Below are 27,742 nucleotides of genomic sequence, written 5' to 3' on the forward strand. Positions count from 1 at the left end.
ATTTTGCTTTCTATAGTTAAACAACCGTTAGATCGGGGGTCGGCAACCCGCGGCTTTGGAGCCGCATTTGGCTATTTAGCGCCGCCCTAGTGGCTCCCTGGAGCTTTTTGAAAAATGTTTGAAAATGGAAAAAGATGGGAAATGTATTTTTGGTTTTAATATGGTTTCTGTAGGAGGACAAACAACATTCAACACAAACATTCTTTAAGTTTTCCAATGCGGTAAAAATGTGTAGAGTAAATATTAAAGTTCATCATTTCTGTCAACGAAGATTTGCGTCATAGCCTGCGACACACGTTTCTCTCAGCAGGGCGGGATGCCAGGCAGGTGGCTGTTGTAAACAAATCGGCGGCTGGGTGATGGGCCGTGGATCCCAAAGGGAAAAGGACAAAAGTAACTGAGGAGAACAGATGATTTAACGTTTCTTGGACCGAATCATTTGCGTTCATTGAATTCATCTTACATGCCCGATGTTGAGAAGCTGACCAGTCATGTCCGAAAACAGAAGTCACATTAAACGGGTAAGAACACAATTTTGTCATAAGCACATATTTAGTAACTAAGTGGCTGTTTTTATAAAGTGATTTCTGATTTTCGTCAGTATATATTTGGAATGACACTGATGCTCGAGGTGCTCGAGCCCTAATATAATTGTGATTTGTTGCTCGGGTCCGAGTGTTACAGGCATTTGCTTTGGACAGCTATTTAGGGTGTACTTGCATGACCTTTGAACCAGGAAGTTCGTCCGGTGTGAAATGCCGGCAACTTATAATAGTTAGCTAACCGATAGTAGGCTAATATGGATACATACAGCATGTGTTGCTTTCATTATAAGGCTTATATAAGGCTTTTATTTGTTGCGGTTCCAGACATATTTTGTTTTTTTTTGGTTCAGTATGACTCTTTCAACATTTTGGGTTGCCGACCCATGCTTAGATGAACCAACACAGTTCATATTTGAAAAGTTTTCAAATAACAAAATAATTTTAACCTCTCACATTCCACAAACATGCATTTTAGGTTGACTGGCGACTCTAAATTGTCCATAATACAATTGTGTGAATGATTGTCATGATATAACGACATGTGCTCTGTGATCGGCTGGCGACCAGATAGGATTAGGCTCCATCATACCCCTGCCAACCTAATGAGGGGAAAATAGATGGATGGGTGGATAATGTAGTTAAAGTCAATTTGTGTTTCCCATTAGTATTGCAAATTGTTTCAATAAAAGATATTAACAACTGCTGAACTGCTAGAATGCTGTCCTACAAGTCGCAAGATGACATCATTGTATCATTTGCATATACTGTTTTAAAATGTAGAAAAAAAGCAAAACCTCGTAGAAGAGACAATAAAACACATTATGTGTACAACCACAAATAACCTTGATTCTTGGTTTGTTAATTTAAATTGTAAATTGAATGAGTGAATGGGGTCCTTGATGATTGGGGCAGCTTTCCTGTGGACTCTGCGGTGGTAGATGCTCTGCAGAAAAAGCAGTGAAGTCCTAATGATCCCCTGAGCGGTCTTAACCACTCTCTGCAGGCGTTTGCGGTCCATAGGTGTAGCACTGCCATACCACACAGGGATGCAACTGGTCAAGATGCTCTACACTATGCAGCTGTACAAGTTGAGGATGTGAGGATCTTGGTAGACATGCCAAACTTCCTCAACCTTCTCAGAAAGTACAGCTGCCTTCTTGACCAGCTGTGTGGTGTTGAATGTCCATGTGAAGTAATCAGTGATGGCTGATGAGGTCTAATCTCTGTCTTGTCCATATTGACGGTGAGGTTGTCCTTACGAGGCCAGCAGAATCTCCACTTCCATCCTGTAGGCTACTTCATCCCCCACAGTGATGCGTCTTATCACTGCAGTGTCATCAGCAAACTCCAAGATGGTGTCCTTGTGTGAGGTAATGCAGTCATGCATGAACAAAGTGTAGAGTATGGGGTTGAGGACACTGATGTCCTTGCTAATCCTGATAGACTGGACTCTGCCAGTCAGAAAGTCCAGGAGGCAGTCGCAGACGGTGGGGTGCAAACAGAGTGGTTTGTGGAAGGTGAACTCGTTGAAGGTGGAGCCGTAGTCCACAAAGAGCATCCTAATTATGCAGTCTTTTGTTTTCTACGTGTCGCAAGGAATGAGAACAGCTGCGATTGCATTTGAGGTGGCTCTATTGGTCCTGTAGACATACTGAGGGGCCAATGTGTCTAGGGTGCTACCACTCTACTATTACTACTCTGCCACTTAGGGAGGGACACGATGGTTGTGGTCTTGAAGCAGGGGGGAACTGCGCTCTGGCGGAGGGAAAGGTTGAAGATGGAGGTGAAGACATCCACCGACACATTGCCACATCCTCTGAGAGCACAGCCAGGGATGTTGTCTGGTCTTGCTGCCTCGTGGGTGTTGATACTTTTGACATTTTGAATAGAAGCTTGATGTCAATCTAAGTGAAATGGTTTGTTTTTATCTGTTATAACAGCACTGACAAGGTGGCGCTAGTGAGTCTGTACGCCCATCCGCTCGCGCACGTACCCCCGAGCGCGCCGGGGTGCTAGAGCCCACTCATCACTGCTTGCAGTTTTAATTATTATTGTAGTTTGAAAAACACAAAAAAATGTAAAACTTCACCGGACTGCTGTTGCTATTTTAAAATGCCTGAATCACATAGCTACAAAAGGGAAGTAAAATATTAGAAACACTGTATTTCTGCCACTACAACGTTATTAAATGAATACCTCTTACAGTGTTAGTCAAAACTGACATTTGTCTTTGTAAAGCAGAATTTTTATACTACTTAATTTGTGCAAGTTTGTTGTGGCCAGTGACCATGGGGCCCCAAGTGCAGTATAATGAATAGTATAATTTGTTAAATGATCTTCCCTGGCAATAAAAAACAGAACAAATACATGTATATAAATTTATTTGAGATAGATCATGTATACATATAAAAACATACATATATGCTAACTTCTGGACAATTGATCTCCTAGTATGGTGAGTCTGTGTGCAAACCAAATGATGAATGCAGCTCTAATTTCTCTACCTGTTAAAAAGCATTTTGACAGGACTCATTTCCTGCTGGGGAGATCTCTGGTTAAACCATTCACACTAACTCTGTATCTAAAAAATGAAACTAAATATGGTGGAAACACTATATGAAATTATTGCATCCATCTTAGATGAACATAATTGTATCTAATAAAAGGTTTTTATCAGGCTTCATAATGGTCCAGGTAACCTAATAATAAAACACTGCCACCTTGTGGGGGTTAACACTTAGCTCATCCAATGAGTGATCACAGTGGATACCTCTAAGATGCATAAACATGAGGAAAGATTAGGTGCAGCTGTATCATTCTTGCTCTCCCGGGCCCGGTTTTACAAAAATAATCTGCTGGAATTTGGGTAACAGATTGGATCAAATCTTGAAAATGTGTTTTTCAAAAGAAAAAACATCAAAATCATCATGCAATCAGATTAGATCACGTACTTCAATGTTGGTCTTTCTTCACTTTGGGTTTTTTAGAACTTTTAAATAGGATTGTGATCACTTTGATCCAAAATATCTGGATTAAACTGATCTCATCAGAAGGGTGGATTCAACGTGGATTTCAGATCCATAATGTAATGAAACTTTAAAATTATATTACATAATACTATACAGTATTTCAATCAGGCAATATAGCCTACAAGATATCCTACTTATTCATAAAGTTTTAATTTCATGTAATCATCTATCCAACGACAGTGATTATGTAGGCTATAACCTATTCAGCCTTTTAGTATAGCCTTACAGCAAAGTAGAAAGAGGTTGGCCTCATAAGATAATCCCCCAAACAGCTGTCAATATTTAACAAATATATTATTTGTGATTTTTTTTTCATGATTAAAATGTAATTATTTTTTCAGGATGAATGCAATGATAAAACAGACCAACAAAGCAATCATCATGGCATCGCTGGTTTTTGAAATCCCAAATAAATCCTAATCAGAAAAGGTCTCACGATTGCGTCTCTTGTTGCAAGTGTGTCTGTGTGTGTGTGTGTATTTTTGTTTCAAATAAAAATAAACTTGTATTGACCCCACACCAGCTATTCTACCTGCAGTTCTTTACATATCTATAGTTCTACATTGTGATTTCCTATCCTATTTCAGCACTGGTTATCCAGATTTGGTGATCCTGAAAAGTTTCCACTCGGATCAGACTGAGCCAATCTGACTCAACCTTCGGACTTAACCTTTTGAAAAACCGGGCCTTGGATGTAATGTTAGGACCACTTGTGATAAATATACAAACAACACACAAAGTTAAGATAAAATTACAGTGAACAATCATCTATGATTATGATGCTTCTGCACGCTAGCAGAGAACAGTGAGATAAGTGAGCAACAAACACTGGTGTACTGGACCACAACACAAAAGATAAAGTGGACTACTTCACTCCACATTAAAACAGCCTCCTGGTGAAGGACATAAGAGGCGCTGTGGTGGCTGGTGTAAGGCACAGTTGCGGTGCAAAACCACGGCTAAGAGAAGTACAAGTTCAATGATGGTGGTGTGTACGGTTGTCTAGTCGTTTGATATGGATCCTACGTACAATTTGTTCTTGCTCCTCATCTTCATCCAGGTGATGGGATCGTCCTGCAGCGCCCCCTGTTGCCTCTAGTAGAGCATTGTCCGGCCCTCTCCCATCATGGGACTCGTACAGGAGGATGTTGAGGGTCTCCTCATAGATGCGAGCCTCAGGGAACTCCACCTAGCGTACACGTGCAGAGGTCCACCACAATTAAAAAAATTAAAAAAAGAGAGACCTGATCCTACTCATTCCAGGGCCTTTTTAAATCATATCGGATCCCAGTGGGGCACTATACAGTAAAGTCTCGTTATATCAATATCGGTTATAACGAATTACTGCTTATTACGATACTATTTTCATTTCCCGGCAAATTTCTAGTCTTTTATGATATAATTAGTTCCGTTAGTACGATACCCGGTTATTATGATAATCCGGTTACTACGATGCCCTTTTCATCTCCCGCCAGCCAATTTGGTCTGCTTATATCGATACAAAAGCAGCTTAAATCAATCTTTGCTTAAGGATTTCAATACCAAAAAAGAACACGGCGAACAGCTGCTTCCAGTCAACTTTATTTTTCACACTTCCACCACCAGAGCGCAGCACACACACAGATTCCCGCACTTCCTGGTGCACAGGTCATGCTTAACCCGCCCCACATAGCTGGCCAAACACATACCTGCAACAGAAGAACCAACTGACATAGCATACACACCTTTTCCAACGAAGACACAAGCGTACAAATACATGTATTTAATTGTGTTGTATTCAGATATCTTTTTATCGCTTGCAATAATCACTGTTTTTCATATGTACATGCTGGCGATCGTGGTTTCTCTCGTGTGTATAGAATCTATACACACGAGAGAAACCACGAACGCAGTTGGTTCTTCTTTTGCAGGCATGTGTTTGGCCAGCTATGTGGGGCGGGTTGAGCATGACCTGTGAACCAGGAAGTGCGGGAATCGGTGTGTGTGCTGCGCTCTGGTGGTGGAAGTGTGAAAAATAAAGTTGACTGGAAGCAGCCGTTCGCCGTGTTCTTTTTTAGTATTGAAATCCTTAAGCAAAGATTGATTTAAGCTGCTCGACATTGTCGACATAGAACAATGTCGAGCAGCTTAAATCAGCTTAAATCAGCTTAAATCAATCAATGCATTATTGCCCACTTTTAATGCAGTTCGGCGCAGGATCGGATATATCGACAGTCCGGTTATATCGATATTTTTTCAGACTCCCGACAATATCGATATAACGAGACTTTACTGTAGTATGTTTATTTAAATAAATACACCATAAATAAGGTTGTGTACAGAGTAAACAAATCAACATTCTTCTCCTCTTGGCCAACATGCACAGATTCCACAGCCTCCCCCTTGACCATGCCTACTCTGTTCTGATTAGTTAGAGGTCGAGTAGCATAAAAACGAAATCAGGGATAAGTTAACTCAGGAGTACAATTTAAACATATAGCATAGTCTGAAAAGTTGGAATTGTTGGCTTGGACCCCCTTTCAAAGAAATAAGAATGCAGACAAGCGATACGGAAAAATGATAAGACAAGCTTACCTTTGTCTGCTTCTTTTCGGTGGCATAAACAATGGAAGTGCAACACACTTCAGCAATCTTCCGCCCCTGTCCATAAAAGGACCAGCAGCAGATCTCATCCCCAATCACGTCTTTGATGAAGAGGACGCGACCATTGAAACGCAACGACAGCTTGTCGAACAGCTCAATATTTTTCAGCATGTTGTCATCTGAATTGCTGAGGGGAAAAAATACAATTTTATATCATTTCTTGGGTTTTAGCTCTTTAGACATTGGAGGCATACTCACCTGGTGTACGAATACTTGTTATTGCTTCTGTTATACAGCAGTTTAACCGTCGGCTATGAACACACAATAACCAGTTTAGAGAAAAAAAAAAACACTTAATTGCACATTCAGTAATGCAACATACCTTATTTGCAGTTGCAATAAGCTTCTGCTCCTCCTTAGATGATGTCATTAGAGGCACTTTACATAGAGGTTCATAGGTTTCTTTGTCCTGCAAAGGATTTTTTTAATAGGAGTAAAATAAAAAATACAATACCAGCACAATTGTGTTTAAAGGGGACGTACTATGCTTTTCCCACTTTTCTGACCTATAGATGCTGTTAAAATGTTGTATTTTCATGGTAATGGTTTAATTTTATTTGAACATGTATCAGGTTACAATCTGTTTATGTTACATGTTTTCACTTCCTGCCTTCCCAGTATGATTTGTTTTTACACAATAGGTCCCCTTTGAGGTCCAATAACTTTAGAAAAAGTGCAGCCTATTCTGGAGTCCCCCAGTGATTGCAGTACCTGCAAAGCAGCTGTGCATTCATCAGCAAGGCCTTGGACGAGGTAATACTTGGCTTCTGCAAGCAGCTCCTCAGTTTCTCGTCGGCTATCTGGCAACAGCACTGCACCATCTCTCAGGTAGTTCAGGATTGTTCCAAAATGTTTACCACAGCGATCAATCAAAATCCAACCTTTACGTGGGAATAAAGCAAAAGTGTTGTTTCAGATCCTTTTTGCTATGAAGTTCTATTTTTAAAATGTCGCTAAGGTACTGTATATTTATTTGCAAAAGGCAAATAACGTTTCAATTTTCTCTTATAATCAAGACATTTACATTGCATAAAAACTATAAAATCCAAGTCTTCCATCCAAATTATGAAATTGTATGAAACAACTACGCAAATATAAGACAACCCTTAATGTGTATTTATTTTTCAAGACGTGAGAAACTCCACTTGGGCATCTCTGTGCCAAGTTTGCATGTTCTCCCTGTGTGTGCATGGTTTTTCTCCGGGTATTCCGGTTTCCTCCAACATTCCAAAAACATGCATGCTAGGTTATTTGCCGACTCACAATTGTCCATAAGTATGAATAAGTGTGAATGGTTATTTGTCTATATGTGCCCTGCGATTGGCTGGTGACCAGTCCAGGGTGTACCCCGCCTTTAGCCCAAAGGCAGCCGAAATAGGCTCCAGAATACCCCTGGAACCACAGTGAGGATAAGTGGCATAGAAAATGGATGGATCGTGTTGTAGAAAAATGTATCATCCTAACCATGAGAATGCAAAGAATCCATTGTAAAGGAAAGGAGACATTCTAGTAACTCCCCTGATACCACCCTCATATATGGGAGTTAGCTTACACCTCCATTCTCCTGGCATGGTTTGTCGCATCCATGCTAGATAACCTCCTGACTGAGAGGTCAACTATGTTTGAAGGGACCTCCTGTTCTGACTGTTTTCTCAAGAAAGATCCTACATTCAGTTGTAGGTACATTAGATATTTAATGAGTGGCTAACCTTCACTGTCGGTGAGGACCTCCATCCTGCCACTGAACATGGCCTTGAGCATGGTGTCCTGCTTGGTCAGGGTCTGCATTGTAGTGTAGTACAGAGCGCCACCCACATTTAGCTTCACATATTTCGAGCTTGGGCTGGAGCCTTTAAAGGATGTGGTCCGGGTTGTGGCTGCCGGCACTGCCGAGCTCACGGCACTCTCTCCTGACATCTCTTCCTGGAACACAAGAAGACAGAACAACCCGTCAGAGCAACTTTGGTGGTTTGCGCTAATAAGAACAGAGCGCAGGACATCCCTTACTATATTAAGCACTCACGCTGATGATGCAGTTTCAAGTTAACTTTCCTGTTTGGGGCACTCAGTCCTATTTCCTTTTATCAGTATGGAAGTAATTCTGTATGGTCAAAATTAAAGTGTCATTTTGGTAGGATGTGAATAGCTAGAATACAAAATTACTGTATTATCCCTTGAGGGATTTTCTCTCATTGTCTCATTTGCCAAGTGCTGGCTTGGATGGGGTTCACTTAGTTTTCTTGTGTGAGGAGCATAGTTGTTGACCTACTCAATGTGTAAAGTGCCATGAGATGTTGTGAATTGGCATTGTGGAAATAAAACTGACTCAAACCCCCAGAAGAACACAATACAGGAGAACTACACTTTAAACAACACTAACTCACAACTCAAGGAATGTCATTAAAGGAGTTTTAGGTTATATAATTTGTACTCGTAAAAATGTCTCTGAACACATCTGATGATTGTTTCAATCACTATTTTTATACAATGGTGTGAAAACTAATTTAAATATTAGGTGATGACAACATTCCCTTATTATCAAAAAATGAAAATAGCTACTCTGTTGACTTTTAAACCAGATTTTAATCACAAGCCCCTGCTTATGTGTTGACTCAATGTTAAATGCACTATTTTCCGGTATAAAATCTGCTTAAAGTTCTTAAATATGTAGGGTAGAGAAGTGAATTATGCACCAAAGTTCAAGCCTGGCTTTAATCGAATCAGAATTGATCACAGACTTTATTCGCAAATTTCAAAATAATAATATTCGGAATTACATTATTATTCTGCAGAAAAAGCGCATTGAGTTGATCTTCTTGTCCGTATGACTCGACAATCGAGAAATTTAGTATTTTTATTCAAGACGGACAAGCATAGCGCGCTAGCTTGTGGCTATTTAGTGCTCATACAACAGCGAAATTACATAATTACAATCATAATGACGATTGCTTTATCGACACGAACTCAATAATGACTTTGTGGGGAGGTCTGAATAAAAAAACAAGATCATAATTACCATAGAACCACAGCAGACTTCGTAACTGTAACTTGCTAACGTAAGTCAGCTAACACCCACTTCCTTCCGGTCCATGGCTACGCAGGTTTCACAAAGACGTCACACTCCCCATTAAAGAGACAGTTTTACCATTATTTGCAGTATAATGTACACTACACGTTTTATAGTAAAGACAACTGTTAGATAAACAATATAGTTTATATTGTTAAAATACCATCATATGTTAAATTTTTTTTCAAAATTTACAGTAAAACAATTGGGTAAATATGAACGTTTTCCACACAAAAACAAAAGCCTCTCCCCAAAAAACATGGACCATGTGGCATGAAAAGTATTACATAAAATGCATTGTAGCTAGTTCGAGTAATATTATAGCATTCTTGTTTTGCGTGTACTTGCGTGTGCCTTTCCCTTTTGCACCAAAATATAATACATGTATAGAAGTAGTCTAAAAAGTCTCTTTTTCATGTTTTTTTTAGAATGCAATATGTGACTTGAATTTAAGTACACCTTAGAGGTTAAATCATAATTTTCACACCTGAAAATAAATTTTATCCCAACTAATTGAACTAAGAAATATATGCATTACACTATAATTAATCTTAAACGCGTTTCCACTGTTGGAGGTGTAACAGTAAAATCCTTCCCCTTGACTCGTCAAACACACTAAACTAAAAGCTTTATTCAACACCTGACAGACTGTTTTTGATGGTATTATTTGTATAATTATAATAGTATGGAGATAATAATATATACATCATGTAATCTGCTAAATAATTGATACTGCAAGACAAACTCTGCCGACCCGGAACTTATTTACTGAAACACCGTGGATTAATGGATGCAGTTCGTGTACGGCTCTGCTCTCATTGTTTACATTTGTAATGATTTATTCCTCCTGTTTCCGAGACTGTCATTGGCAAGGTATTATCCCTAATCTTGAAATGATGGCAAATATCAACAAACCGATGTGAGAAGCTCACATTTGAGACAATATTTAAAGCATACTTGCCTCGAACTAGCACTGGATGCTAACTGTCTCAGCTCCATTCTACATGCATCGCTTGTTTATCCAAAGATGACCAGTTAGTTAGTTTATCAGGGTTGCCCTCTGCTTGGACCCCAAAGACAACAACATGACTGTGGAGGTATAGCACCAGGCGAGCCTTCAGGCCCAGACAACACCTTATACGAGAACTTCCGCAGGTAAGTGTACCCTGTCTAGTCTTGTTGAGGGGAGACCTTAGCATGTTTATGTGTCGCCAAGAAGTGCAGCAATTAAATGTAATTTACTATAGGGCGCACAATGTTTGGGGCACCTCAAAGCGCCAAGTCGGAATTCCTGGATAAAGCCAGGCAGGCAAGAGAGGAGAGGAAAGGTCAGAAGGACAAGGAGAGAGCAGCAGTCCACATCCAATCCCTGGTCAGAAGATTTCTATGTCGCTGCAGGCTACAAAAAGAAATAAGGTGCTCCAAACTTGACAGTAAAAAAAACAAAAACTGCTAATCCGTGATCTGTGTCACCTTCTACAATAATTAAAAATCTTTCGTCTTTGTCTTTCCAGGAAAGAAGTAGATGACTATTTCCAGGCTTCTGCTGCAACATCAAAACGAAATGCACTCTCACTTTTTAAAATTGCTCGTAAATTACTGTTCGTTTTTCACCAGGAGGATAAGGCGGTGAGTTATTAGTTTTGCACAACTGTCAACAGACAGAGGTCTTAGTTTGCCTCATTTTTTACTGATTAATTACTAATGTTGTTAACATTGACCAGCCATAACATTAAGTACACTTGCACAAACATAACACAAATTTGGATTGACAGCATCCATTAATTTCAAGATGGCAGCTTTATCTATAATACACAAACTCTTAAGTCGCAATGTTTACATTGATTTCACCCTGTCTCACTATTGATTCTTATACTTCTTTTATTTAGGGAAATTATTTTTGTCACACTGTACCTCTGTACACTGTAACTCTTTTATATCTTCACATTTTATTAACTTGGCGATTCACACATGTTTTTTTTTTTTATCGCCGACAACCCTTCCCTCCCCACCCGCTTGAGATATGTTAAAGTATTCAAGGACCAGTTACAGCAGTCACTGAGTGCACTTAGACTGTAGGCAGGGCTTGTGCACTAAGCAAGAGGCAGGGCTCAAGGCTGCCTTATGTCAGGTTTCTCTACTCTATTTGATCAGGGAATTCCCCAATTCACATCTGGGGCTTTGAAAATGTTTATAAACAATAGGAAACACATTGGAAATATGTCAAAGTATTCAATACCAAGTTAGAGCAGTCACTGAGTGCACTTAGACTGTAGGGCTTGTGTACTAAGTGAGAGGCAGGGCTCAAGGCTTTGCGTCTGTAACCAATCACAGCGGAGTGGCCATGCCTGGAGCCGGCCGTGGGTGGAATAAATTAAAACAGACCGTTTGGCGGGAAGCACAAATCCAAGGAAATTCACCTGCAAAAGGTGTAGATTCTGGTGATCTAGAGAGCTCTCTGTACGGGTTATTGTGTGTAGCTGCTCTATAGCAGTCCACAGCTCAATACAAAGGGTCAAAAAATGAGCATAATAGGTCCCCTTTAAATGAATTGCTGATAATATTATTTTTTCATTGCTTAATGTTAATAAAGCTCTGTTATAGGATCTAATTATACCGTGTGCAGATCTACCTAATATTATGGCAAATCAGTTTGAATTGTCTTTAATGTTTGTTGCGCAGAGGTTTGAGAAGCTGTGCAGGGCTATTCTTACCAGCATGGAGGTTGAAAATGAGCCTAAAGTGAGTTTTTTTAATATATATTTTTTACCTGTATTTCTTGTCAAGCAACTTTAAATGTGATTTTTTTTTGTCTCTCAGGTCTGGTATGTGTCGTTGGCTCTCTCCAAAGACCTCACAATCCCTTGGTTGAAACAGATTAAAGATGTGCTGTGGACTTGCTGTCAACTACTGAAAAGCTTAAAAGTTAGTTAAGAATTGATGATGTCACACTAATGGCAATTTTTAATAAGTTATTTAGTCAAATGTGGAATTCCCTTATGATTTCCAGCCTGACATACTACAGGACAACAAATTGGTAACGCTGTATCTCACCATGCTGGTCACCTTCACGGACACGTCAACATGGCGGATTGTCAGGGGGAAGGGTAGGTCTGCAGCCACAGCACACACATGTTTTTATTTTTATTATATTATTTTGTTATAACGTTTAATTTTATCATTTAGAATAAAATAACACTTGATGCTTTTGTTTTTTATTTTTTTAGGAGAAGCTCTCCGACCTGCATTGACAAGAATTTGTGAGAATATCATGGGTTATCTCAATCAAAAGGGATTCTATTCAACATTGCAGGTTCTGTGTCTTGTACATTAAACTCATCACTCGGTACACTTGCATAAACTAATGAAATCCAATGTCAGAAATCTTATCAAAAATCTGCAGAGAATTGGACAATTACATCAATTATAGCCGCAAAATGTCAGCTGTAATGTTTTCTGGGGTACACCCTGGACTGGTCACCAGCCAGTTACAAGGCACCTATTGATAAACAACCAATTTACTCAACACGGTATGTTTGTTTGGAATGGAGGAAGAAAGTACCCGGAAAACACACACATACACACACACACAGGGAGAACGTGCAAACTCCACACACAGATTCCCCCAAACAAAGATTTGAACCCTCAATCTCCTGACAGTGCGGCCAACATGCTAACGACTACTCCACCATGCAGCCCTCCTTTAATGTTCTTATTTAATGCCATTTAGATAATAAGTTGTACTTTGTAACACTTTTTTTATTTTCAGCTGTAAGTTCATGAAGAACATTGTTATTTCTTGTTCAGATCTTGTTGACCAACGGCTTGGCTCGCTCTAAACCGTCTCTCTCCAAAGGCACTTTAACAGCTATCTTAACTCTGTCATTAAGGTGAGGTGAAGTGTGAAAGACAAACACAGTGTCGACATTAATTAGTTTCTGATTTTTGTGTGTGTGTGCTGTTTTTTTATATTTAGACCAGTCATTGCTGCTCACTTCTCAGATAACCTGCTCAGATCATTCCTCCTTCACATCATGTCAGTTCCAGCTGTGGTTTCACACCTGTGTGTGCTTACTCCAGAGGTACAAAACCAGCTTTAAATATGATAAATAACATACAACTTAATATGCACTTTTATGATATTGTCTCTTTTGCAACAGTGTATAGCGTCATTTCAGACGCACAACCTTTTAAGGAGGTTTATCCTGTTTCTCAGCCGTGAGGAACAGTGCTCTGATATTTGCGTGTGTCTAGAGGGAAGCCATACACTCTGTTTACTTGGTACAGTATTTAATACACAATGTTCTCTCCAAATTGTTCACAGGTGAGACAATCATGCCATTTATTTCTGTCTGTGTTAATAAATGTAGGGAACCTGATCCATTTGGGCTTCCTTAATGAGCGAGTCATAGAGGAGGAGGCCAATCACTTAGTAAAGGACCTAACTGACATGCTGTCCTACTGCCAGAGATATGTGTCCCAAAAGAAGTCCAACCTCACCCACTGGCACCCTGTCCTCGGCTGGTTCTCACAAACTGTAGACTATGGGTGAGTATTGGAGATGCCGTTTACGTAGCAGTTTGTTAAGCTGATGCATTGGGACTGGTGTACCAAATATTGCGGCCAGTGATTGTATGTTTCTGACTTCCTTTACTTTCCTTTAACCGACCTATTTGCTTTTCCATTTTCTTATAGTTTGAACGAATCAATGCCACTGGTCACTAAGCAGTTGCAGTATCTGTGGGGCGTTCCTGTCATTCGGACTCTCTTCAGTGACGTCCTCTCAAAGAAGTTGGAGAGTCAGGAGCCCACTCCCTCACCTCCGCAACCTAGCACTTCGCAAAACAATCTACCAGTTAAAAGTAAGTGATGAATCCAAATCATGATTTTGCTGTTTTTTGGTGGTAAAATGTATGAATGGATTGATACCCCTATTTAAAAAGTCAGATACCGATACCATACCATACAGATACCATAGTTGTGATAGAGTTATTGGTCACCAGACAACACAGCAACCTTGAAAATGAAAGTGAATAAAGTGAAACTTTGTACAAAGGAAGAGTCGCTCTCTACACTTTTTGAAAATGCACAGACAAATTTAGCTCTTACAACAGCCTTTCTTCTTCTTCTTCTTTACCTTTCTTCTTAGCTCAATCAGGGGTGTCAAACTCATTTTCATTGAGGGCCACATCACAGTTATGGCTGGTCGTAAGAGGGCCACTTTTAACTGTCAGTATATATCAGAAGTGCAGCCCATGGGGACATTTTTGTTGGCCCGAAGAGAGAGCAAAATGGTGTGAAAATAGGTGTTAATAACACGCTGTGTCACCAAAAACACAAAGTGAAGTTTTGTCTTTTAAGTCCATAGAATTTCTTTTTAGCTTTTTTCAAAATACCCCCGTATCCTTTGAGGTTTCCAAATACAGAACTCACTGGAAAAGTTTGTACACCCCTGATCTCTGTGTGGAGTTTGCATGTTCTGCCCGTGCATGCGTGGGTTTTCTCTGGGTACTCCGGTTTCCTCCCACATTCCAAAAACATGCTAGGTTAATTTGCGATTCCAAATTGTCCATAGGTATGAATGTGAGTGTGAATGGTTGTTTGTCTATATGTGCCCTGTGATTGACTGGCGACCAGTCCAGGGTGGACCCCGTCTCTCGCCCAAAGACAGCTGGGATAGGCTCCAGCATGCCCCCATGACCCTAGTGACAATAAGCGGTATAGAAAATGGAAGGATGGAATTCCCCACACATTTTTTTTTTACGAACAAATTGATGGATAACTTGCTTTGTAATGATAAGTAAAATGAGAATGCCAAGAAATTAAGGTGTTGAGATATTCAAGTATTTATTTTTGATGCCAAAAAATGCTTGGAATGTCAAAAAAGAACAAATACATTTAAAAGGAAAAGCTGAGGTCCATTATTGACACATTATTCCCGGGCTTTCGTGGACCACAAAATCATGTGTCAGGCCACATCTGGCCATTGGGCCTTGAGTTTTGACACATGTGCTCTAGATGACTGTGAAATTCTACTTTTAAAAAATGATGTACCCTACTTTTTACAGGCCTCTTCAAGAGAGCATTCCAGAAGTCTGCTTCTGTACGAAACATCTTGAAGCCAGTGGGTGGAAAGCGAGTGGACTCTGCTGAAGTTCAGAAAGTGTGTAGCATCTGTGTGCTCTACCAGACTGCCTTGTCCACACTGACACAAATACGCCTTCAGATACTCACTGGTCAGTACATTATGTTAAAAATATTTGTGGACCACTACAACAGCAACCATCATGTTGTGTTTCCTACTTGCAGGTCTGACGCATCTTGATGATCTCCTGCCCAAGTTGTGGGCCTTCATCTGTGAGCTTGGTCCACAGGGAGGCCTCAAACTCTTCATGGAATGTCTCAACAATGACACTGAAGAGTCCAAGCAGCTACTGGCTATGCTCATGCTTTTCTGTGACTGTTCACGGCACCTCATCACGTATTGTTATCAATTCTTTTAGTCAGTTGTTCCATATTATACATTTGCACACGTTCATAAGTTGATGTTAATGTGTTTTAGAATCCTGGACGACATTGAAGTTTATGAGGAACAGACCTCCTTCAAGATAGAGGAGCTCCTGACTATCTCTTCTTTTTTGAACACATTTGTGTACAAAATGATATGGGATGGTATCCTAGGTGAGTGCACAATATTAAACTGTGAGAGAAATGTTGCCTTCACAATGCTAGGAATGCCCTGTTTTGATTGATGCCATCAGTGAGGCATTTATTTGTTTATTATTGTAGCTAACGCTCTCTGTCGCTCTCATATGTCAAACAGAGAACGCGAAAGGGGAGAAACTGGAACTATTCCACAGTGTTCACGGGTGGTTGATGGTGCTTTATGAACGTGACTGCAGGCGGCGATTTACCCCAGATGACCACTGGTTACGCAAGTGAATACAATAGCGCAAATTTCTCTCTTCGTCTTAAACATATCAGGGATTAATTTGAAAGGCTTATCTTTTGCATCTTCCATCTGTTGCATTCAGGGACTTAAAGCCCAGTTTGCTGTTTCAAGAGCTTGAGAAAGGCAAGAAAAGAGCCCAGTTGTTACTGCAATACATTCCACACGTGATTCCTCATAAAAATGTGAGTTGACTGACTTTTGAAATGTATTTGATGTGTTTACATAGAACATACAGTACCCTTTTTTAAAGGTATTGGAATGACGAGCATTTCACCCGCTGATTATCTAAAGTAAAGAGGTTATTTTTTTTTAATCATTGCTTTACTTCATAATTCGAACCAATTTCTACCAAAGGCCAACGCCAATCCTTATTTGACATGGCAAGTTCCTCCACTAGGTGTGGGTGTTCATTTTTATATACCGGTATACATTCTTCCCATGATAAGAAAATGATTTACACCGGTACAAATGATCATTTAAAATGGAAAAGGGCAGAGTGTATGATTTAGTTGATCAACTAAACATGTTGAAATGGAGATAAACACCGGCAAAAGTTGTCGGAACCTCCTCTTACGGACCATGGATGGAAGCTAGTGGGGTAGCATAGTTTGGCGTGCCAGTGCGGTTGAATGTGTGCAACCTGGACTGGTTGAATATATTTTTACCGTGTTGTGTTTTACCGCGTTTGACACTGCCAGATGAAGACGTGCAGGTTCTGAGTGGGAAAAAATTATGGGCTTGCACCCAGCTCATCTTTATCAGACATTATCAACACACAGAGAACAGACTACCGGCCTTCAAAATAAGAGCACTGTTTGCCGTCTGTGTAAACAAAATAAGAATGTCAACAAAATATCTTACATAGGCAGTTGGAATTGCATGGGTGACTACATCTTCCTTAATCACAAGCACAAGTATTACAGTTTGTTGAAGATTTAGTAGCAATGTGTGCCAAGGCTGACATCTCATTTGAAAAGTTAGCCAGATTGTTACCAATAAATAAATGTGCTTTACAATTTAAGTGTATTTTATTATATGGCTTAAGGCTTTTTATAGAAGACTCCGCTGAATTTAATTATATCATGATACATGGTAAAGTCTATATCTGCCAACCCTAATGTGCACCAAACTTTAATGGGTTCTTTCTCGTCCCCGTTCCAAAATGTCTGGACGGGGGACAGTTTTAGCATAAATTGGCTGACGACAATGGAACTCAAGAGTGCACAGACCTCTGCCAAGGCTTCCATATGTCTGCTAACTAACTTATATAAATGGCAATGAAAACATATATTTCTAGGAGGAAATAGCATAGCACAAATCTTAATAATATGACAAATTTGGTACCTATGAAGGTGTTCAGTTTGGTCCTGATGCAAATCGTTGGTCCTTGAAGGTATAGGTCCTATTTGTGCCATTGCAGTTTCTGCTCACTCACGCTCTATTTCTACTTTCAGAGGGTGCTGCTGTTCAGGAACATTGTCACGAAGGAGAAAGAGAGTCTCGGGTTGGTTGAAACCAGCTCCGCCTCACCGCATGTCACCCATATTACTATTCGCCGGTCACGCATGTTAGAGGTATGAACACAAATCAGATGAAACATATGAGCTGTTCCGAATAATCCTTATGTCTCGTATCTGTAAGGATGGATATGACCAGCTCCGCCGCTTACCTGTGAATTCAATAAAAGGCGTCATTCGAGTGAAGTTTGTGAATGACTTGGGAGTGGACGAAGCCGGTATTGACCAGGACGGTGTCTTTAAAGAATTTCTAGAAGAAATCATTAAGAAAGTTTTCAACCCCGCTCTCAACCTCTTCAAGGTAACTCATTTGTTTGTGTTTTTCAAGCCATCTTAATACTTATTTTTCTACTGATTTTTAAAAAAATCCTCCTCAGACCACCAGTGGAAATGAGAGGCTGTATCCTTCGCCTACTTCCTACATCCATGAGAATCATTTGCAGCTCTTTGAATTTGTGGGGAAGATGTTAGGGAAAGCCATATACGAGGTAGGATTCGTACAACACAGAAATGGTCGCTTAGCGTTCACGTTGGAAGATTGTACAACATTGGGATCTTGTTTGTGTGTATGTCTTCAGGGTATTGTGGTGGACGTCCCTTTTGCCTCCTTTTTCCTCAGTCAAGTATTGGGTCATCACCACAGCACTTTCTATAGCTCCATTGATGAGCTGCCCTCACTGGACTCTGAGTTTTACAAGAATCTCACCTCCATCAAGGTTGATTCAGCCCTCCCATGCTTTGTCTATTTGTATCAGATGGATTGTTCATATTTATACATATGTTTTACAGCGCTATGATGGAGATGTAGGGGATCTGGGACTCACATTATCATATGATGAAGATGTTATGGGGCAGGTAAGTAGGGAAATGTACAGTCAACATTAGTTTGACTCTTCAGTTTGTTCAATTTTTCTGGTTTCAGTTTAAATTTCAGTCTGTACAGTACAGATAAATATAATAATATTATATTTTAATAATTTTCAATAGTATTTCTAATCATTTGGCTGTACATTTCATCCATACTTGGACTCTTGTGTGTTTCCATACAGCTAGTTTGTCATGAATTGATACCTGGAGGAAAGACCATCCCAGTCACCAATGAAAACAAGTATGTTGGCCTGTATGAAGTTTCTAAAATGTGAAGAGATTTTTTCTTTTTTTTTTTTTTGGTTTTATTGACTTTTGTTTGAATCCATCTCTCTACAGGATCAGCTACATCCACCTCATGGCTCACTTCCGGATGCACACGCAGATTAAGGAGCAAACTGCGGCTTTCATCCGGGGCTTTCGTAGCATCATCAACCCGGAATGGCTGCACATGTTTTCTACACCCGAGGTTCAACGTCTTGTCTCAGGAGACAATGCTGAGATTGACTTGGATGACCTCAAGTATGTCATCCAGCCATCCTGTAAATTAAGATTTCATTAAGTGTAGTCATCATAAATTTGTAACTCTAGAAAGCACACAGTCTACTACGGAGGTTTCCATAGCAGCCATCGTGTCATCATCTGGCTGTGGGACATCCTGTCCAGTGACTTCACTGCTGAGGAGAGGGCGATGTTCCTGAAAGTATGCTCTTTATTTATTTCCAACATTTTTCATTTTTGCACTTTTGCACATAACTAATCCACTCTTGTGCAGTTTGTTACCAGCTGTTCAAGACCTCCTCTCCTTGGGTTTGCCTACCTCAAGCCACCTTTTTCAATTCGTTGTGTGGAAGTGTCAGATGATCAGGTAAGACGGATGCTCTGAAATCTACCATCTACCATTGGGCTCTTTTCACACTGCAGCTCATATGTGACCTTAATCTGATTTTTCATACCTGTGTGAACAGCACAATTCAGATTTTTTGGATATAAATCTAATATGTATGCGATGCGACTGCTGTATGAACGGTCAGGTTGCGTATGTCCGACCTGTACGTCATTGAGAGGTGAATAATGCCGTGCTTAAATGGAAAGGCGTGGTTTATCGTGAAAAACTTGGATAGAGGCACTTACCTATGTAGGTAGACGTTCTGCTCATCCGAAAATGATTACTACCTCAATATGCTTTAAAATACATATCAATGAATGACCATGATGTCTTGTATTCTTTATGCTATGCTATGAAATACTGTACACAACATTTTAAAATTTACCAGACACATTAGGTGAGGAGTGGGGGAGTGGTTAGCATGCAGGCCACACAGCAAGGAGACCCAAGTTCGAGTCCACCCTCTGGCATCCCTGTGTGGAGTTTGCATGCGTGTGTGTACTTTGGTTTCCTCCCACATTCCAAAAACATGCTAGGTTAATTGGCGACTCCAAATTGTCCATAGGTATGAATGTGAGTGTGAATGATTGGTGACATTTTTTCCATACTTAGTGGTGGGCCTCCACAAATAAATGAATTCATTGGAAATACTGATGCAATGCTTTATACACTTTCTCTTCTAATAGCATGCACAGTTGTAATGCGAGTGCACTGTATACTTTGTATTCTTCTATAAATGTATTATGAATGATTAAGTTAATTGATAATAATTATGCTCGTCATCCATCTAGGAAGGAAATATATTCAGTTATCCAAGCCTCATGTTACATTTGTGGTTCAGGAGTCTTTCTAGCTTGGTTCCTAAACTTTATTTTCTTGTTGCCAGGACACCGGGGACACCCTTGGTAGCGTCCTCAGAGGCTTCTTCACAATCCGCAAGAAGGAGCCTGGTGGTCGACTGCCCACTTCTTCCACATGCTTCAACCTGCTCAAGCTGCCCAACTACAGCAAGAAGAGCATCTTGCGTGACAAGCTGCGCTATGCTATCAGTATGAACACCGGCTTTGAACTCTCATAACGCCCGTTGAACAAGAACAATCAGCATGGGATGTGGAGCGGCCTGACCCAGGAGAAATGCTCTGCTTGCTGAGAACTTCTATAAAGTTAAGGAGGAGTCATGAAGAACTACTCCATTTTGTCTTATTCAAACACCCGGAGGATTTCCATTTAAACTCCCTTACAGTGAAATGGGGATGCTGATTTTGCAGCACAATCACATTTTTCACATTTTCCTTAGCCATACCTGAAATCCAAGGTCATAGATACTGTTTAACTCCATGAAATCCATATTTATAGTGGCTCAGTCTTGGTTTCTCAGGCTTAACACAATCTTTTTTTTGAAGTGAACTTGAAAGCAATACAGATGCAATGCAAGCCATTAGACATGTGAAAACAAAGTGATGCAATGGTAATACACTTACAGATTTGGACTTTGGTTTCCGTGCATCCTTGAGAGGGTATCGAATGAGTCCTGAAGTGTTTTCCATTCAGTAAATGCAATTCATCCAAGAAGACACATTGGTGTCTTATGTTCAACCTCACCCGTCCTGTGTTGCTGACACTACAGCCCATTTCTGGGAAAGTGATGTTACTCAATTTCAAGACAGGACAGTCTCTTTTTTTTTTCTTCTTTACACCGATATGGTGTGTACTTTCAAATTGAAGATCTGCTTTATTTGTGGTGGACTACCAAAATTTCTGCATATGGAAGATCGACGTTTTGTTTTATTTAATTTTTTTTATATCAAAGTCAGTTTTTTTTTTTGGTCATGCATCTTTTGCGTTTGTTATAAAATACCCAAAAATGTCTCGCCACATCTCGAGTGCGTTGAGGTTTTATACTTCATGCTAGTAAGACATGAACATCACTACACCTTTTGATTAACGCTGAGTGCCTCATGTACCATCATCCTCCCTTTTGCTTACACACCTCTGATTGTATTTCAAGTGTAACCAGTAATGTTATATATTGGAAACAAGCCATAGAAGCGGGGCTGAGCTTATTCTCAGAAACCCAACCAATCTACTACCACTACAATAACAACAAAGCCTTGAGGCTTTGACAGTGCTCCCGTTGGCCTTTCAAAGCCATGTAGTGACGAATTACCAGTTTAAAGAAGCCTCCTAAACATGATGTCATGGACTGGCTCACCAGCCTAATGGGACTACTGCTCGATTTCATGTTTCTTTGGATGGAAATGATGGAGAAATGTTTCTGCTGTTGGGGAATGTTAACTTGTAAGTTTAATCTTAGTCAAGAATGAACTTGAATAGTTCAGCTATCAGTGAAAGGTTATAGAAGCAAGCATAAAAACACAACCAAATCTGTCATTATGCAAAGAAACAAAAAAAAACTTGTCTGCCATGAAGGAGTATAGATCATTTTGTTGTTATGTCAGCGCTACCATGTTGGCTACTCTACACAAATATACACAAGTCCTTCACAATATCAGTGCAAGTCAGTGTCTGTCCCCATGATGTACAACATAAATGTCATTATTGGACAGAGAGTAGCATTTTCTACTTTTTCACAAATTTCAAAAAGGTGCGGGTCTATGGAAAAGTCAATTGTATGAAAGCAGTACATTTGAGGGTACCACCGCACTAACAAACCAAAACCTTGTGTGTTAACTTAAAATGTACAATGTTGACATGTTGACTTTTTTTTTAAAGCGTTCAACACACAAATTCTAAATTCAGCCCATAATACTTGTTGTAGTTAAAGGGCAATCATTGAATTTAAAACTCCAGAAAATGATTGTTGGGACAGCACAAGTCTTTTTTTTTCACTTCAGTCACTATTCAGTAACTATTTAACAATTCAAATAATAAATAACAAAAAAATCATATAGTCTTTTATATTTAATTATTACCTATTTGGTTCTCTAATTGGCTTAGAGAAATCACATTGACCTCATTTTAAAGTCTTTTGCTGGGCTACCTAACAAAATACAATTGCGTGCGACTATAAAGCCGACATTTTTATTTTTAGTGTACTAAAGTCTACTAACTTTTCCCCATCCATTAGGATGACCTTGATGTGCACACAGAAGTTCAATTTCAAATGATGTCAACAGTAATGCACTCAACTTTTAGTACGAAAATGCCATCAGAGACATTGTCCGTTCATATGAGATTTGAATTGTCTTAAGTGTCTTTCAAGCTGATTGCACTATGGAGTGATATTTGTACAAAGCGTCTTCTGTGTGTGGGAGATATGTCATGTTAAATAATGCACACCAGTATCATATAAACCACTTGCTTCCCTTCCATTGAACAATGTGTGTTTTTGCACTTCTCATGTCGTTTGTGTCTGATTGCAAACACCTGTGTGAAAGTGCAACACTCCATGACAGACTGACACATCAGGCACAATAACAGGAAGCTCAATTGGGAATGATTATTGAGAAACCTATTGTGGGGGTTTTAATGAATAATGTGGCGGATTATGTTGTAAATGCTTGGTTCCTTCATGAGAGACCAACAGAGCTCAGAAGTGCAGTAAAACCATGAGTAGGCCCCCAAGTCCTTCTCCGTCCAGATGGTTCAAATCTCTTAGAAGGTGAGTTTCAGATTTGTATTTTTCTCGTCAGGTTTGTGGTGGGTGAGAAGTATGTTGATCTCAGGTTGCATGCATCACCTGACTAGCCCTTGGGGGGGTGGTAATTAGGATTTTCACTATGACTGTTGCCTGTGGGGCTTTTACACTTATGCAAAGAGCAGTAATGAGGAAATCCAGCATTGGAGAGCTTACTAGAATGGACACGAGCGTAAAGGGAAAGGCTTGTCCTGCATGTCAAAGGAATGGCCGCTTAACATGCAGAAGGTAGAGTGGATCACTGTCAGCCCGGAGGTGATGGATACCTTGAGGTGATGAGATCATAAATGGATCTTTTGATGTTCCAGGACCAGACTAGGAGAACCATGCTTGAAGACGTACCCTCTGCAATGCGAGGAACTTCTCAAGAGAGCCCGAGGGTCTTTCCAAGCAGGGCGCAGCATCACAGAGAGCTTCAGGCTGGCTCAGCTGGAGGCTGTGGTTCGGATGCTGGAAGAACATGAGTGTGACTTTGTGGATGCTCTCGGAAGGGATCTTCATAAGGTGAGGTGGTGTGATTGCTCTCGTTTGCACATCAAGAATTCACTTAAAATGTGGAATCTCCCTGTTTTTGAAACCAGCCACGTTTTGAGACTGTTGTGTCAGAGTTAATTTTGGCTAAAAATGAAGCTGTCCATGCCATCAACAACCTCAGGAAGTGGATGCAGCCACAGCACGTTGAGAGAAACTTGGTGAGACTGTTTTGTTAACCCAGCCTTTTTGTGGCGAACATTCCATTTCATTGCTACAAAGAGTGCATTATGTCGACAAAGCAGATTAACAGTGTAAGATGCCTTGTTCTTTTGGAGGATTAAACAAGGTTTTCCTTTTGGTTAGTCTGCCTGTGAACCCATTTCCACGTTATAACTAACTTCAAACATGTCTCCCTGACAACAGTCCACTACACTGGATGAGTGTGTGGTGGTAAACGAGCCCCTGGGGGTTGTGTTCATCATAGGGGCCTGGTGTAGTCCGGTCCAAATGTGTCTGGTTCCACTGGTGGGGGCCATTGCTGCAGGTACTATACAGCACATGCACTGAAGGTACATTTAGTGTTTTAAATGTTATTTGTTGTACACAGGTAACTGTGCTATCATCAGTCCATCTGAGTACACAACTAACACAGCAAAACTTCTCCATCGTCTCATCCCCTCCTACTTGGACAATGTGAGTACACAGTTTGAGTCGAAGCTATAGGAGCGAAGGAGCTCATCAAACGGACGTCTCTTCCTCACAACACTTTCTCCTACATTCGCGAACACTGCATTTCACAACATCCATGTTACAATTTTTTTCCTCCGGTTACTCCAGCTTTCTTGCACATTACATAAATATGCATGTTTTAATGCAGTACTCCAAATCATGGTGCTGTCTGGGAGGCATTTTAATGCCAACATGTATGAATTTGTCATACTCTGCATGCAATTTGACTGTAGAATATGCTTGTATGCTTCAGTGCTCTCCATTTGGTTGCATTTAGCCAGTTTCAGTTAAGGGTTAAGTCTGTACAGTACAGATTAATCAGTTTAATAAAAAAACAAACAGATTAATCATGTAGGAGCTATTTAGTAGTGTGTTCCTAGGTTTCTAATATCTGTTGATTTATTTTTTGGATTACTTGATAATATTTTCATGTTATTTGTTTCATATTTTGTTGGGGTTAATTAGTAGTTTATTTCATTGGGTAACACCATGGGCACCTGCAATCTATTTATGTAAGCATTGTTCACAGGACCAGCATGCACCAGGGTGGGCCTATGGTTTTTGTACCAGAGCAAGAGAGGCAACAGAAGACAATGCCTTTGTTCTTTTTTTGTTTGCTTGCTTGGTAATAAAAGGAAATAAGAAGAAACGGAAAAAGGTTGTATGGACAATGACTCTTTTTGCCTGCTTAAAACACAACCCGTGGTGCATCAGTGGCCTTTTGATTATAGTGTAAATTTAAATATTTTTTGAAGGACAAATAGCCACTACAAATCGGTTTCAAAATAGTATTTCCAAGAGGGTTAGGGGGTGCAAAAACATTTTTTTTTTTTTAAACATGTCATTGTGAGAATTTTATTTTGCCTTCTGTAAGCCTTATAAAACTATTTCGATTATCTTGTAATGTAAAAGTTTTTAATCAGTGGAGATGCCAGTCATTAATGTAAAAGTCACAGTCTTTACTAATTATAGATGTGGAAACTGGGTTAATTATTTTTGTATGACTTGGCTTATTTATTTACACATTTGCTTTAGAATTAAAAACGAAATATGATTAATGTTCTACAATTCTTGTTTTCCTCAAGGAATGCTTCCATGTGATTCTTGCAGGCACCAATGACTTGGCTGACATTGTGGAACTTAAATTTGATCATGTCTTCTTTTCTGGTAAGAAGTCCTCACATCCTGTGATACAGTACATTATAATATATTTAGTCAGTGTAAAAATGTGTTAACATTCAGGAACCCGAGAAGAAGGAATTCGAATTGCTCAGGCTGCAGCTCAATCTCTGACGCCTGTCACCCTTGTTCTGGGTGGGAAGAACCCATGTTATGTGGATCAACACTGTGACGTGGCCATCACAGCCCAGCGCATTGCCTGGGCCCGCTTCCACAATGCCGGGCAGAGCCTAGTGGCTCCCGACTACATCCTGTGCCATTCGGATGTCAAAACCCGGCTGGTCCAGGCCCTGAAGTGCTGCTTGATGAAGTTTTATGGGTCTGATCCCAGACAGTCTCGTAGCTTTGGCCGTATGGTTAATCTGGACATTTTTAACCGGACTAGAGACTTGCTATGGAGATCTGGCAAGGTGGCTGTCGGCGGACAGGTGACAGAGGCAGAGAAATATATTGGTAAGAGTACACACTGAACGAGAATAGACTGCACCAGAGGCAACATCATTGACTTAGACTGTTTTTTTTTTATGAAGCCCCAACAGTTTTGACAGAGGTGGTTGAGTCAGACCCCATCATGCAACAAGATGTTTTGGGGCCAGTTCTTCCTGTTCTTACAGTGAACAACGTGGATGAAGCGATTTCCTTCATCAACAAGCAAGAGAAACCCCTCTGTGTGTATGTGTATTCCAACAACAGCAAGGTATGGGGCAGAAAGATGCTGCTCATATTACAGGAGATTTTTAGAAAAAAAAATCCCATCAGAAATAATGGAAATGGGAATACGGTAGATGGATTACTGCTAAATGTCAAAACACACATAAAAAAATGTCTTGACACACATACCTTCCCCTTCAAACCTCCTGTCCGATTTCTGATCAATATTTGCAATAAAATGACAGCTGATTAGATTTAAACTCCAGAAGCCTCTGCCATCTCTTTTGAGAGCAAGAAAAAGCAAAACATGTTAATCTTTGATGTTTTGAACATCTCATGCGACTTGGATACGTTTTGTCAGTTTAGAGGCCTCTTTTTGAACAAACTGTTTAATTGTAACAATAGGGGATTTGACTTTAGAGCGTCCCACTGTATGTTCTGTGTACTGGCCGTACATGCCTCCCTCTCTTTTTTATGTTGATGGTTCTGACAATTCAGGTGATATCCACGATCATGAGTGAAACTTCAAGTGGAAGCTTTTGTTCCAACGACTGCTCCCTGCAGAGTGTGATGGTGGCTCTGCCGTTTGGAGGAGTTGGTAAGTCACCAATGTGGATGTGTTAACGGGGACCTGTTATGCTTTTTCCACTTTTCTGACCTACAAATGGAGTTACAATGTTGTATTCTCGTGATTAAACAATGACAAAGTTTCAGATAATGAGGTTTGCGCTTTTGGAAGTGAGCCCTGAAAGAAGTTAAGAATGGCTTTGAACGCTTGGTTTCACCGGTTTACTGTGACATCACAGAGAGCAGAGCTTCCTAAGATGGGCGCGCCCCAGTATAAGCTGAGTGAACCAATCAAAGTGGAGTGGGGGTGCCCGAAGGCTGAATAAATTAAAACAGAAATACAGCTGAATAGGTGCAGATTCAGAAAGATCTCGAAAGCTTCCTGTGCGGTGATTGGGTGTAGTGATATAGGAGTCCACCAATACAAACCACTCAATATAAAGCGCTGGAAATAAGCATAATAGGTCCCCTTTTGAGAAATAGGACAATATATTGTTTGACTGCCTTGTTTTTTGGGGCAGGTGCCAGTGGAATGGGTTCCTACCATGGACGCTACACCTTCGATACCTTGTCACACAAGAAATCATGCCTTCTAAGAAGCACACGCTTTGAGTGTGTGACGTATTTGCGTTACCCACCCTATGAGGACCGCAATCTGTCCCTCATGACATGGGCAAGCACTCTGTCCCAGAGGAGCCAAGGCTGGTGCCAGATCCTGTGACTTATGAAGACGGGTCAAGCTGAAAGCCAAGGCATATTATGACCTGCATGTATTGTAATGTTATAAATTCTACTGATGTAAGAGACTCATGGAGAGGCAGTTGCTAATTTTTTAACACCAGTGTGTCAGCAGTAAAAACTAAAATGGGTTTGACAAGTATGTTGATTTTGAAAAATTATCACTTTATACTATATTAAAATGCAAACGTCGAGAGTTTGACCTCCAAATGTTTTTAATGCTATACTTTAAAACTG

General features: G+C 40.2%; 3 protein-coding genes across 4 annotated transcripts; 2 read left to right on the forward strand and 1 right to left on the reverse strand.

Annotated features, from left to right (window-relative positions):
* Nucleotides 1-2,909: 2,909 nt before the first annotated feature.
* LOC131127774 (BTB/POZ domain-containing adapter for CUL3-mediated RhoA degradation protein 3) lies at nucleotides 2,910-9,334 on the reverse strand. 2 transcript variants are annotated; one of them, XM_078789763.1, is made up of 8 exons: nucleotides 9,230-9,282; nucleotides 8,241-8,298; nucleotides 7,927-8,140; nucleotides 6,929-7,098; nucleotides 6,540-6,626; nucleotides 6,416-6,468; nucleotides 6,149-6,344; nucleotides 2,910-4,763 (listed from the first exon to the last, which is right to left on the reverse strand). In XM_078789763.1, exons 3-8 carry the CDS (start codon nucleotides 8,132-8,134, stop codon nucleotides 4,551-4,553), a joined length of 927 nt encoding a protein of 308 aa, XP_078645889.1. In that variant the 5' UTR covers nucleotides 8,135-8,140; nucleotides 8,241-8,298; nucleotides 9,230-9,282; the 3' UTR covers nucleotides 2,910-4,550. The 2 variants fall into 2 exon arrangements, with proteins under 2 accessions (XP_078645889.1, XP_057925983.1); XM_058070000.2 differs by lacking the exon at nucleotides 8,241-8,298 and having other exon boundaries at nucleotides 9,234-9,334.
* A 331-nt stretch (nucleotides 9,335-9,665) lies between these two features.
* ube3b (ubiquitin protein ligase E3B) lies at nucleotides 9,666-22,821 on the forward strand. The gene is made up of 27 exons (XM_078789762.1): nucleotides 9,666-10,439; nucleotides 10,532-10,700; nucleotides 10,799-10,913; nucleotides 11,967-12,026; nucleotides 12,105-12,209; nucleotides 12,295-12,391; nucleotides 12,512-12,597; nucleotides 13,092-13,174; nucleotides 13,261-13,366; nucleotides 13,445-13,565; nucleotides 13,655-13,832; nucleotides 13,980-14,146; nucleotides 15,353-15,520; nucleotides 15,594-15,765; nucleotides 15,847-15,965; nucleotides 16,108-16,222; nucleotides 16,319-16,418; nucleotides 17,691-17,810; nucleotides 17,878-18,054; nucleotides 18,131-18,241; nucleotides 18,332-18,469; nucleotides 18,543-18,608; nucleotides 18,803-18,861; nucleotides 18,960-19,142; nucleotides 19,212-19,323; nucleotides 19,396-19,488; nucleotides 20,396-22,821. Exons 2-27 carry the CDS (start codon nucleotides 10,540-10,542, stop codon nucleotides 20,585-20,587), a joined length of 3,204 nt encoding a protein of 1,067 aa, XP_078645888.1. The 5' UTR covers nucleotides 9,666-10,439; nucleotides 10,532-10,539; the 3' UTR covers nucleotides 20,588-22,821.
* A 56-nt stretch (nucleotides 22,822-22,877) lies between these two features.
* aldh3b4 (aldehyde dehydrogenase 3 family, member B4) lies at nucleotides 22,878-27,740 on the forward strand. The gene is made up of 10 exons (XM_058069998.2): nucleotides 22,878-23,131; nucleotides 23,476-23,671; nucleotides 23,749-23,859; nucleotides 24,065-24,185; nucleotides 24,249-24,334; nucleotides 25,456-25,537; nucleotides 25,613-26,002; nucleotides 26,080-26,246; nucleotides 26,699-26,798; nucleotides 27,289-27,740. The coding sequence occupies exons 1-10, from the start codon at nucleotides 23,079-23,081 to the stop codon at nucleotides 27,486-27,488; spliced, it is 1,506 nt and encodes a 501-aa protein (XP_057925981.2). The 5' UTR covers nucleotides 22,878-23,078; the 3' UTR covers nucleotides 27,489-27,740.
* The last annotated feature ends 2 nt before the right edge of the window (nucleotides 27,741-27,742 follow it).

Source organism: Doryrhamphus excisus, linkage group LG3, assembly GCF_037039965.1.
Source record: "Doryrhamphus excisus strain RoL-2023G ecotype Guam linkage group LG3, RoL_Dexc_Guam_v1.1, whole genome shotgun sequence".
NCBI classification, from domain to species: domain Eukaryota; kingdom Metazoa; phylum Chordata; class Actinopteri; order Syngnathiformes; family Syngnathidae; genus Doryrhamphus; species Doryrhamphus excisus.

Coding starts and splice junctions, on each gene's coding strand:
- LOC131127774 (XM_058070000.2), bottom strand. Junction 7,099..7,926: donor GGTCCTCACCGACAGTGAAG/GTTAGCCACTCA, acceptor TCCCACGTAAAG/GTTGGATTTTGATTGATCGC. Junction 4,764..6,148: donor CCGAAAAGAAGCAGACAAAG/GTAAGCTTGTCT, acceptor CGTGTACGCTAG/GTGGAGTTCCCTGAGGCTCG.
- ube3b (XM_078789762.1), top strand. CDS start 10,540: ATGTTTGGGGCACCTCAAAGCGCCAAGTCGGAATTCCTGGATAAAGCC. Junction 10,914..11,966: donor TTCACCAGGAGGATAAGGCG/GTGAGTTATTAG, acceptor TTTGTTGCGCAG/AGGTTTGAGAAGCTGTGCAG. Junction 13,833..13,979: donor TCACAAACTGTAGACTATGG/GTGAGTATTGGA, acceptor ATTTTCTTATAG/TTTGAACGAATCAATGCCAC.
- aldh3b4 (XM_058069998.2), top strand. CDS start 23,079: ATGAGTAGGCCCCCAAGTCCTTCTCCGTCCAGATGGTTCAAATCTCTT. Junction 23,132..23,475: donor TGGTTCAAATCTCTTAGAAG/GTGAGTTTCAGA, acceptor TTGATGTTCCAG/GACCAGACTAGGAGAACCAT. Junction 23,860..24,064: donor AGCACGTTGAGAGAAACTTG/GTGAGACTGTTT, acceptor CCCTGACAACAG/TCCACTACACTGGATGAGTG.